The following is a 13,265-nucleotide window of genomic DNA, read 5'->3' as shown; positions in this document are numbered from 1 at the left end:
CATTAATCTCCAGAATTTTCCCTACATAGTGAGCAACTGACTTTTTCCTGCTGAATCTAGCCAGAATCCAATCTCCACTTTGAATGTTAGTCACCGAATTTGTTAAGCTTTTCGACTCATGCTATCTTGTTTCTGGCATTAATACCATGTCGTCTACATCATCCTCGTCAAAAGACATGATATCCAATGCCCTATCATAATCAATCAACAAACTGAAGTAAGCTATCTTTATCAGATAAACCTTCAAAATAAAAGTTGATGAGAGGACTCTAATTAAAAGACCTAGTTTTATAAACTTCGGTGTTTTGCAACATTTGTTTAAGAAAGTTTAACGCAAGAACTGCCAGACAGAAACTAAAAGTTTAACGCAAGAACTGTTAGTCAGAAACTAAAAATTAAATCCATACTTCAACCTCGTAGTCTGGGGTAAGTGCGACAGGGGGTCGCACTTACCCCAGGCAACGGGGTCGCACTTGCCCCGGAAGGTAGGAATGGATGATTACGACGGGGAAAGTGCGACCCCCCATCTAAACTAAATATAACGACCCGAGTTCCTAAATTTAAAGTAAAGCAAGGAAAACCAATCCATGCAGAAGAGAAAACAAGTTATAGTTCTTACCTAACAACTCCGATACGTTGATTCAGAGGGAACTGCGGTATAGCCTCTCCTCACAACCAACTAAGACTACGAGATGAACGGACGGTTATATTTCCTAAGCATGTGGAACGAGAAATTAAGGGATAAGTATCACAAAGTCGTTGGCTCTGGTTTCATTACTATGTGTAGAATATGTTGCACGACCGCCACCTGCTTCGAGAACGGAAATACGATTTTCCTGAAGGGGGGTCGCACTTACCCCGCAGTCGCACTTACCCCACCTCACCTTACTAAAGCTTTTTGTGCCCAAAAAATAAATCTGTGGAAGAAAACGAAGTCGTTGTGTCATTTGTTATAAAAGTTTTTGTTGGAGAGGGCCCCTGCACTTCCTGCTTTCCCTGGCCAATATTCCATACCCCTCACCCCCTCCAGTATTAGTTGTGCCTCAAACTCGCCCTGCCCTTAATTCCTAGCTGTGCCCCTGACTGTACCCTTGCGTGTGACTGTGTGCAAAGTTACTTGTTTCATGCAGAGCTTACTCTAAATAGGAAATAATACAACTTTGAAGTAACCATGGTTAATGTTGAGGCATTCAGCTTCCCAGGGTTTCCTGGCCTTAGGATTTGAAATCGTTTACGGACTTCTTATTGGTGCTTTCTGAAATTGTTTTTCTTGCGGTCTATGCAAGAGCCACAATTAGAGCCTTTTGTGGGCGAATATGAGAACTAGGAGTGGAGAATGATCGCAGGCTTTCCCGGCGTATAGAATCGTGGAAGGTTACTCGGGATTTCCACCAGGTCAGAGATTCTCCAACTCCATCTCGGCAGACCTTTCAACCCAGATAGCACAACCATTTGTATACAAATGGTAAATCTTCTGTAACCTTACAAATTGTACCGATTTTTGTAATACAACTGTATTACAGTTGTATTCAAACGTTTTGTATACAGATGATTTGTAATACAGTTGTAATACAAAGGCAAAATACAAGGGAATTTGTAATACGATTGTAATAGAGGACATTTGACACTGTATTACAATTGTAATACAAATGTATTACCACAAATGTGCTGTCTGGGAATGTACAAGTTGTCCATCCTCATCAAGCCATGAATTCTGCCCGTCCGCCTGAAACAGGATGGGTAGGATTTATGCCCTGATGACGATGGAGAACTCGTACATTTAAATGTAGGCCAAGATGGAGTTGGAGAACCTCTGAACTTGTGGAATTCCTGAGTAACCTTCCACAATAACTAAGAGTGGTATCACATAGTTACTGTTAATAGCTCACACAGAATTTCTTCCTGGAACTGCATACATGAGTATACACTCTTCTCGTACATGCATGTATGTAGTCAGAAAATTTTCACAATTTTATGAATTTTGTGAATATTTATATGAGATTAGATTCAAATCCATGAAAGATTTGATTTTGGATTAGGATTGTGAAAATTGGGGAATTGACCCATCCCTAAGTCAGTGCGAAAGGTGATAAAACAACCGACAATGAGAGAAGTTTGGCACCAAATTAGAAGAAAGAGGATTCTATGATTCTATGGGAGAAACAGTTACTCTCTCTTAAAATCTACACTTCAAATTTTCACATATCACACATGTGGTATTGTATGGTTGAGGCACTAAATTTATCAAAATTTGGGAATCACAGAGGAATATGAATCTCCAAAGGATATGTAGTGGGCTTAGCCATGTCATCACCTGCCATACTCACACCAAAGAAAACAGAATGAGATAAAAAAAGGCTTATGCAACAGAATTATTTTATTAAGTTGTATAAATATCTGTCTGCCTATGTTTGACAAACCTTCTAATTAGAGGGTTTCAAACATTAAAAAGCAAAACTATGACACAGTATATCATAGTTTCATTCATATAAATAAATATCTCCATCAGGAAGATCAGTTTTTATGCATTTTGACTGTGTGAAGCATACATAAACAATTTTGAGGCATGACACCTCATCTTTTTGAAAGCCACTTAATAAGTATCACAAATCTACATTCATTTGAATAGCAGAACTTTTCTGGTTTCTGAAGGCTATCATGACACTGGGATGGGGGAGAGCGTTTGAGCCTGAAAAATAAAATGGAAGGTGGTTTGTTAGAGTTTTTCAATCACAATTACTGCACCCCAGCAGAGGTTTATTCATTCAAAAATCTCATTATTTTAAGCACAATTCAAAGGCCATGAAGAAAGTCACAACCAATTTCCTTATCCATAAAATCTCATGTGTACTTGAAATATGGAAAATGGGCAAAAGGAACAAGCATCGTAAAACATATCAACCATACGGCTTATCTTCACATTTCAAATACAAACAATCACCAGTAATTCAAGGTTTCTACCAATAAGTACACATAAAAAAGTAGTATTTATTGCTACAAATCCTAAAGAATTACAGTATGGAATTTTTAATCCAAGGGATTTTTAATAATAAACAAACATATCCCATGTCCTGAAAAAACACCCATGTTCAGAACGTATAAAATTGTTTCAGGCTTAATTTTGTGGAAGTTTGCTATATCTATGATAAAACACAAATGGTAATTTCTACACCTTATCCATGATAAAAACACAAATGGTAATTTCAACACTATTTCCACACTTTGTGTTATTTTCAAGGTCAAGGTTTTTTTTCAAAGTGTTGAAACCATGGTCGGTCGTTGAGTGTTAAATTAAATATGTAGTGTGGAAATTACCATTTGTGTTTTTATCGTGGACCCATGTTCAGGATACGGATAATCTATAGGTATGACTCGAACCTGCAACCTCTAGCTTGTCTGGCAAGAACTTTACTCAGCCATCACTGGCTTATGACAAAAATAATCTGATTTAAGAGTGGTCAATAGTATTTACCAGAGAGTAAACAGCAATCAATTAAAAGTTAGAGGCTAGAGTTTCCTAAACTACAGACATAATATCTTGCAAGGGAGCTTAAGTTACACAATGGTACCTTTGAGGACACTGCATGCTGAGGAATTGTTATAGAACATGTAGAATTTATTTATGAGTATGCAATATTTTTAAAAATTACAATTTGAAACTTTAACCGGAAAAAAAAGTAGATTGTTTTTAAATGTTTTCCCATTTCTTTAATTTCATGCGCAGTGAAAAACTTGTTGAATCAAGGAATCTTACATGCAATTAACCGTCTTTCCTGTGCCTAAGAGAGGAACACATTTTTCATGCTACAAGTAGCATTAGAATATTTTAAACCTCTCTGTACGGAGTTCTTTTTGGTGAGGAGTTGCCCAGGTATTCCCATCCATCTGATTTGGGACTCAACTCAATGGTGCACCCAGCCATTACCCCTGCCACTGGACTATGCCTTATAACCCTACGTTATCATGAGTCCACGGTCAACTTATTATGTTACCATTGTTTTTTAAACCAAATATTGCTTTGGATTTTCAATAATTTACACTTCTATAAGAATACGATACCTCCACTGCAAAAACATTAAACAATTGCCCACGAATCAAAGTCGCTCTTCCAGTAGCCCAACAATACGAATACACTCAGCTGGCAGTGACCAGAGCATAACCACTCATCTCCTATTCTCCAAGCTTGGAGGTGAGCATTTATGTTCTGGACACTGCCAGCTGAGTGGATTCGTATTGTTGGGTTACTATAGATGAGCGGATTTGATTTGGTGGGGGATTGTTGAACGTTTTTGCAGCGGAGGTATCGAATAACTAACATATTTAAGCATTGTGGAATTTTAAACAGATTTCTAGCATTGATAATAACAAAGTTAGTAAATACAAGGTACTTAGACCCTAACTACACAAGTTCGTTGTTAGCAATGCTGAAATGTTGTTTCAAAATTGCTTGTGCACACAAAAAACAAAGAATTCATTTCAAAGTATAAAAAAATTGGAGTATGCAACAAAATTTTCCTTTTCAAAAACCATTGACAATATAACCACTTCACAATGGATTTCTGCAGTGAGGAGGATCATAAGTGAAGAGGCGGGTAGGGGCCAATTGCCAAGGAGAGGCCCCAAGGTCTCACTATAAGCTAGATATCAGGCAGGAGCTGAATGAATGCGAACATTGCTACCTCAGCGGTCACTTCCCCTCCCCTGCACCACCTATAGCCATCGTCCGTTCATTCGCATGGAAAAATCTATGCCAGTTAGAGCCTTTTGCATATACTAATACAGGGGCGCAGCTAGGAATTAAGGCTGGGGGGGGGGGGGGGGGTTTGTTGCAACTAATACCGGTGTGTGTGGAGGCATGGAATACCCACCAGGATAAACGGTAGGTGCATGATTAGTAAATTGCGGAATTTTAAGATAAACGGTTCAAATGGTGAGTTTTACAGCTTTCTGAAGGATATTTTATTAATCCTTACACTATTCTATTAGTAATAGCAATCCAATTAAGTAAAATGGATTAAAACATAAAAATTTCTCTGAGCTATGGGGGGGGTTTAACCCCCAAAACACCCCCCTCGCTGCGCCCTTGAGCCACTTCCCCTCCCCCGCACAAGCTATAGCCATCGTCCGTTCATTCGCTTGGAAAAATCTATGCCAGTTAGAGCCTTTTGTATATGCAAATATACTTGTTGTCTACTGCCGACATTTGGCACGAAAGATTTACGAGCTCACAGCTGTTTGACATAATGGTAAGACATTCCTATGAGAATTTATGAAGACTACCCATGGAAATGATGGTACTTAGTGAGCTAATCAAGGGTGGAGGCCTTCCTATAATTGCTTAATGGCAAATGAAAAGACAGTTACAAAAAAGTGTGTAAACATAATCTCTCTCAGCTTCTTGGAGTAAAAGTTTCTGGATTTCATTCAGCATACTGCATATTCAAATTTTCAGGCTATCTAAATTGATTTAAGACAATTGATCGGCAAAATTTGACCAATACCACATTATAAAAATGTATGTACAATTTATATTCTCAATATAATAAGCTATAGAATGATTAAAAGGCTAAACTCACCGAGATTTCAACAGGATCAGAGTCAACATCCACCCAGAATTTTGAGAAAGATTCCACAAACGTAGCCCTGAAAGATGAATTTACAATTAAAATGATGTAATCACATTCACAATTATGCAAAAATATATAATATCAATCATCATCCAAGTAAGTATGAACATAGCTGGGAAGCAATACAAGAATTGGTGAAAAGGTATGAAGAGTGTTGAGAGATGAAGTGCTTTCTCGCCTACAATGTTAAATGAGTTCTCCCAGATATTCCGCTGAGTTAGGATTCAAACTGTTGTTCAAGCTTTTCAATTTCAAAAGCAATTCAAGTTTCAATCAAGCTCTGACATCACTGATCAGGGCCCCTCAGCCTTGAGGATGATGACAGATTGAAATGTCTGCAATTAAACATTTGCAAAGGACAAAATATTTACCTGGATGAAAACCCGAGAAAGCTTATAATAAAGGAAGGATGGAATCTCATACTTCCATGATAATCAAAAGACGCTGCACCAGAAACGCTATGTTCTGTTGAAATTCGACCCAAATAAAGAACTTTGGACAGTCCAGTAGAAATTATCTTATAATCAGTTATAAAGGTAACAGTGAAAAGAGGTTTCATAGGATCCAGAGTTAATCATTTTAGCAAGATAAAACGAAATGTATTAATTAATTAATGCCATCCAAAGAGTTTAATCCCAAAAGATTTTTGTGCCTTGAGTTGTGTACATATTAAACTTTTACATAAAGTTAAAGAATTAGGAAATTATAAAAGATTTTTAAAAATGTATGAATTTTTATACCAACTAAAGGAATTAAATCCTTAGCAAATACAAAATAATTCCTTACTTGAAATATACTTTTCCAGACATATCTTCAGGCACTTCCCACTGGAGCCTCAAATCATCAACTGCTTCACGGGAAATGTAGCTAATAGCATTCTGAAAAAAAGATAATTTATGTAGAATTACAATCGAATTCTCTCGTTATTGTACTAGTCAAGCTATTTTATTAATAAATTGATGGAGAAGAGTAGAGAAAAAGTTTTACCTCACTACCAGGAAGACAACTCGATATTCTGATGGCAGAATTTACTTGTAAATTTTCTGGAACAAACTTTCCCACTGCTTCAGCTCCAGCTCCATAAAGCCTCGCTTGCATGTACAGGCCCAGGAATTTTGCGCCATCAATCCCCTTCACATGGACTGTAGTTTTCGGCAGCGTAAGATAATAAATAAACAATATCATTACCACAAAGTAACAGACTTGCAATTTTGATGGAGTAATAAATTGTATAAAATAAATTATGTGAAAAAATGTGATGATAAGATTTATTAAGCCCTTGCACTTCAATTTATTTTCTGAACATTGTGTTCCTATCCTTCATTTAGGTATTTTCCCATGTTTATTTTTAAATGCAATGGCAGGTAATAAAATAATATTTTGTAGTTTGTAATCAACGTAGAATAGTGAAAAAAATTGGTTATTAAACATCGAGAACACAGCTGACGCTACTTGTATAAAATCATTTTACCAATTCCTTCCGATGCATTGTAAAGAACTCATATTTCATGTTTTAACATTAAACTTTCAAAAAATTTACATTGTTACCCTAAATAATGCTACAATAAAAAAAACCAATGACTAACTACACTCATCATTGTGCTATTTAGCATCGGCATTTGGCATAGTTCATGATGAGCTAGACCCATATTTTCAGAGCTGGTTAATATGAATTACTCCTATGCTCTTTTCATATCACAAGTTCCCAGCCAGTAATGGCAAATAGTCATTTATTTATTACCTTCAATGACTTCTCCAGGAGCTGTCTTCACTTTAGATGCAGTTATTGTGTATGGAGGTGGTGTAGTTGAAGGGACAGAGTCATTATGAAGGGGCACCATGCTTTCACAGACCGACGAAGGCACATGATTTGGATCGATTGACTTTTTATGCAGAGGAATTGTGGCGGACAATGCTACGTAGGAAACGCAGCAGTACACACTTAATGCCAGGAAGATCTTCATTTCGATGGCCTATTCGGTTCAACCTGAAAGATAATGAACAAGGAAAATATTAATAAAAAGTCCAACTTAGATGCATTTTCAAATTGAAAATTAATATACATTGAAATAAAAATAAATTTCGGAAAACATCATCTTTTTTGTTCGGGGGGGGGGGGGGTCGAAAACAACAGGGGAAATTTTTTAAAAACAGGGTACGCAGTGAAGGGTTTTAAAACTAATTTTAACACTTTTCATAATCGAAAAAAACTTCACTTTTCAAAGAAATCCTCTGAAAATCCATGATTTTTCAATATTTTAATTTCTTTATGAAGCAAAAAATTTTGTTTTCCTTTTTTCGCGGGAGGCCCGGACCCCCCTGAATCCCCCAACTCCCATCGCTACGCCACTCCCCGTGAGGGGTAGTTTTGTTTCACCCGCCAAAGCTCAATAATTTTCGAGATATTAGCACCATCCGCAGCGCAACAATAGCCCCTTATACTCCGTTGCTAGGACGAAGAGGAATGACGGTGCATTGTCGTGCTGTGGGTTGCATAAACGTAGGCGTTTTCCTGTTACTATCCGTTGCTAATATCTCGAAAGGTAAAGAGCAGGGATGGACGGATCCTGGATTTTTTTCGGATCCGGATTCGGATCGGATCCTTGATTTTCGAAGCCGGATCATTCGGGTCGGATATTTTCGGATCCAAATGCATTTTCAAATTCCTGACGCTGAGATTCCCCCAACGATTGTTCAATCTCTTGGGAAGAGTCACACTATGTGCCAGTCGTATTTTGTCTTTTTAATTTTCCACGGCTGTAATTCTCCTACGTAACCTCTGCGAGAGCTTTCAAACAAAACGGTTCATGAATCGCATGCAACAGCTCATTCGAAGAGAGAATCGGAACTCCTTCCACCCTTATTCACTGTTGCATTCACTGAAGCTATTATTAAAAATTTCGGATCCAGATCCGATGTCTTCCGCGAGTTTGGATCCGATGTATCCGATGAAGGGCAATATCCGCGGATATTTGGATCCAAGGTATCCGATCCGAACATCCCTAGTATAGTGTGTCGGCGATTGAAATAAAAGATTCACCTCATGGATGTCCATTTCCTACCACTTATGAAAATGTGAACGAGATCTAGTGGTGACACATGAGGGACTTCCTTATTCGCCGGGAAAAAATTAAAAATAGGCATAAAATTGTGATATTTATTAAAAAAACATAAAAAATATTAATTCGATTGTCTAAAAATTTTACGATGTATTCCAAGAAAGAATAAATTTAAAAAACCGGTTTGATGTTGGTTATCTAATATGTTGATAAATATTCCCCCTTTTTACTGGATATATGTATATATGCAAAAAATCCAATGCATTCGGCAAAAAAATAATTTTTATTTCAATTTCAATTTATTCGGATTTTGCAACCTCGAAAACCATTATAATCCAGATTATAAACAGATTTAATAATATTCACTTATTACGACCATCTTTTAAGCTCTTGGCCCCACGGCGCGTCGTACGGAAACATTTCTCAACTACGAAAATATTGCGGCCAGTGAGTTTGAAGTTACTATAAAATATTTTAACCTATTCTAATGTATAATTGGGAACGTTAATATTAGGGATGGTCGGATCGGATACCTCGGATCCAAATATCCGCGGATATTGCCCTTCAGCGGATACATCGAATCCAAACTCGCGGAAGACATCGGATCTGGATCCGAAATTTTTAATAATAGCTTCAGTGAATGCAACGCCCCATAAGGGTGGAAAGAGTTCCGATTCTCTCTTCGAATGCGCCGTCGACGCATGCGATTCTTGTCCTACTCATGAACCGTTGAGTTTGAAAGCTCTCGGAGAGGTTACGTAGTAGAATTTCAGTCGTGGAAAATAAAAAAGGCAAAATACGACTGGCACATAGTTTGACTCTTCCCAAGAGATTGAGCAATCATCGGGAGAATCTCAGCGTCAGGAATTTGAAAATGCGTTTGGATCCGAAAATATCCGATCCGAAAGGTCCGGCTCCGAAAATCAAGGATCCGATCCGAATCCGGATCCGAAAAAAATCCTGGATCCGTCCATCCCTCGTTAACATTTATCATCGAAAGTCGATTTCGTCGTTGATGATAGCAATGTCTGCCGAAGTAATGGGAAAAACCCAACGGTCGCCCAGAGGCAAATGAAGAAGGCAATATTTCGGCAAAACACTCCTGAACATTTCAACCTAAATCGGCAGGGTCATATATAGTGCAATTAAGCATTTTTCTCTGCGGTTGATTTTATAATGACATCGAAAATTAATCCGCACTTGCAACTCTCGGAGAAAGTTTTATTTACGGGACACCCTAAACTAAGACGTCCACGGGACTGAGGACGACGCAAGGCAAACCGCCGGATCGTCCGAGAGCGACCTGAGATTATTTGAAAACAGTTAATTTTTCCGGGGCTAACACTTTGGGGAAATTTTGTTTCCAGAAAAAGGTTTTGTTGGAGACTACTGAAATTAGGATTGGGTTGGAAAATGTTTTAACCCTCTTATTGTTAGTGCCACGGGCCGATACATCGGCTCAAGCGTTGACCGGATTTAACATCGTAATAAATTTTGTGTTATCCTTCATTCAATATATTCGAATATGAAAACCAAAAAACAATTCCTTTTTAGAAAAATAAAAAAAACTTAGATTGATATATAAAGTACCTAATCAATTTAATCTTAACAACTGCAAAATACCTTGAAATTTTTCGATCTTTTCATTGATTGATATCTTAAGTATTGAATTCATCTTAATGAATGCGAAATACCTAGAAATTTTACGACTTTTTTCATTCAATGATATTTCTTCTACACACGCTAAGAGAAACTGAGAATCTAAAGCCGTGAGTCTCTTAAACATTAAATATAAAGAAGGGATTTTGTTATAAAATATTAATTTATAAGATTATAAATTTGACTTTTCAAACAGAAGGGAGCATAATGTAAATTGATTCAGCTCCCGTTGTCGTAGACGGCTCATCTGAGGCTCATTTTTGCCGTTGCAAGGGAAATAAATCAAAATTTGTTATTTTCACCTTCAAATGGGACAAGAACGTAAGAAATTTATGGTGAATTAATTGGATATGCCTTAGCAAAAAACGAATGTATTGGCAAAGCACTTCAACGTTATAAACTGATAATTGTTCACAAACGAAAAATAATCGAGCCCAGTAATAGAGTAGAGGCCAAGACACTTTTTTGATTTCTACGCTTGCGAGGAGTGGACCATTTGGTATTTTACATTGTACGCCATTAAAAATAACAATTTTCCGTAATATTTCTAAGGTATTTTTCGGGTAGCAAGAGACGCATTTCCTGATCAGATTCAAATAGCCTGATTCTCTAATAAAAATGTAAAATGCTTGAAATTTTTATTGGTCTCCTGCAACATTAATTTTTCAAATGAATTTCAAATCTACGACTTTGAGGTAATTTAACAGTAAATTAATCGGAAATGTCGACTACCGATTTAATTACTATTGAAATTACCTTACCATTTTCCTTACCAATCGTGAAAAATTTTATTCTCTGATTTTTCTTTACTTAATCGTTACTTCAAAATATTCCGCCAGTGAGAAAATTACCTTAATGGTACTCTTAAAGCTTCACTATCAATTTTATCGAATTTTTCATATGGTGTAAAATGCGACGTATATCACTGTAATTTTTACTCTTTTCAGATAATATTATCAGAAAAAACGTATAGAGCGGTGGAATATCCATTGAATACGTACGGGGGAAATGAGGTGATTTTTTTTGTTTATAGCATTGATCCTGGATATATGTGTTAATGATATAACTGGATTATTCGGTCTACCGTTCTAAAATTTTAAAGAGTCGCTTAGCCGGGTAATTAAATCCGGAGTAGGTATCAAGAAGTATTAATACAAAATAAAATACACTCGTAAAGAATTAATTATGATTCCTATTGCCGAACTAAAGATAGTTCATTTCCGATTATTTTTTGCTGCATGGTAATTTAGAGGTTATTCTAAAAAAATTAAGTATAAAATTTAAGTGAATTAGATGAATAAGACTTATGAACTATTTGAAAAAACAAAATTAAAAAAAAATCGAACGAAATAAAATCCAGGGAAATATTCGAGGCATCTGCGTCAGACATAATAATCGCGTAATAAGCTGCGAAGATATTTCCACGAATACATCTAACGATTAAAATGTACACAAATCCCCAGTAAAATTAGCATTATGATGAAAACATCCTAGCGCAAGGTCTCTTGGAAATATTTCGTGCCATCAGACCGTGTCAGAAAACAAAACACGCAGAATTCAATGGAACCAAAACATACATTTGAATACGCGATGGGTAAATATGCGAGCTAAGAAACGACAAACTTTAAAGGTGCAACAGTTCTACTCACCTCGATTATAGAATCCTCTTCAGCAATTGATGTCCCCACCGAAGAGACTCCTCGCTTTATAGCGGCATTTGAAGTGAGGGAGTGGGGAGAATTCACCCTGCGTCACGTGACTTCCAGTGAAACATCGCGGAAGCCATTCCCCTTTTTTCTCTGGCGCAGCGAATCGGCAAGAGCCTAAAGAGGGCATAAAAAGAGGGGAAATAGAGGAAAAATGCAAGCACATTAATCATGGCGAGAGGTGAATTTATGGCGGACTCAAAAGGAAGGGCTCAGCCCCCCTCCTAAATCTCTCTGGCTTGCGTCGCCGAATCATAACATCGCTGACTCTACGCATGGTTGACTCTACGCATGAGTTAGATGATGTCAATCATTCAGCCATTAAGGCAATGGACACTTTGATTGAGTCTGACTCACAATTAGGGTTACCACACGTTCGGAAAATCCCGGACGTACCTTAAGGCCTGTTTAAACGATACGTTAACTCGTACAAAACAGTTCATTTTAAAATTTAATCCTTTATAACCTAATGTTACTTCTAAGCAACATAAAAAATGTTTAAACTTTCAGCTCTATTTAGGAAATATCTAAAATAAATATTATTTTGTAGTGTAAATTTTAACGACGAAATATTTTGCTGCCACGATAATTGTCATTTAGTGTAAAATTTTCAAGTTTTCAAAATGAAAAATCTTGAAATTTGATTTCTCCCAGAAACAGCTCTGAGTTGGAAAGGGGTAAAACAAACCAAAATAAAATTTGGTTGTAGAATTTGAAGAAACTTGAAAAGAAGTTGAATTTTTATGAAAAAAACATTTTGCGTGTAACGTTTTTATTCGTTTTAATACATCAAAGATATTGCTTTTCCGGATTTCTTCTTTACGCCGAGCCTTCATCAGGTTAAATTCTCTAAGCCTGTTTACACGGTACGAGTTAATGCCAGATTGCATGAACGATTTTCTGTGGACAGTAACGGAACATGTACAAATGCGTGAATCAAATTAGAATAGGTTCTATTTTCTATACATGCATTCGCACAAGTTGGGCGGTTACACGGTGCATTTTGGAGTTCATTCTCGCGTTCATGCATTAATATACCAACTTGTCCGAGCTAATGTACCATGTAAACAGAATTTGAGATTTTTATTCTAAAGAGGGTTAGGCGTAAAGAAGAAATTCCAAAAAAACAATATATGCATAAATAATAAATAAAAACGTTATACGCAAAATGTTTTTCATAAAAAGCCATCTCCTTTTCAAGTTTCTTCAAATTC

At 36.8% G+C, this 13,265-nt stretch overlaps 1 protein-coding gene across 1 annotated transcript; it reads right to left on the bottom strand.

Moving 5' to 3' along the window:
- Positions 1-2,359: 2,359 nt before the first annotated feature.
- Positions 2,360-12,090, bottom strand: LOC124167045 (putative defense protein). Its single transcript, XM_046544817.1, has 6 exons — positions 11,995-12,090; positions 7,369-7,614; positions 6,615-6,769; positions 6,414-6,505; positions 5,577-5,643; positions 2,360-2,689 (listed from the first exon to the last, which is right to left on the bottom strand). Exons 2-6 carry the CDS (start codon positions 7,589-7,591, stop codon positions 2,657-2,659), a joined length of 570 nt encoding a protein of 189 aa, XP_046400773.1. The 5' UTR covers positions 7,592-7,614; positions 11,995-12,090; the 3' UTR covers positions 2,360-2,656.
- Between the last annotated feature and the right edge of the window lie 1,175 nt (positions 12,091-13,265).

Source organism: Ischnura elegans, chromosome 10 (genome assembly GCF_921293095.1).
Source record: "Ischnura elegans chromosome 10, ioIscEleg1.1, whole genome shotgun sequence".
NCBI classification, from domain to species: Eukaryota; Metazoa; Arthropoda; class Insecta; order Odonata; family Coenagrionidae; genus Ischnura; species Ischnura elegans.
This window is presented reverse-complemented; position numbering and strand designations above follow the sequence as displayed.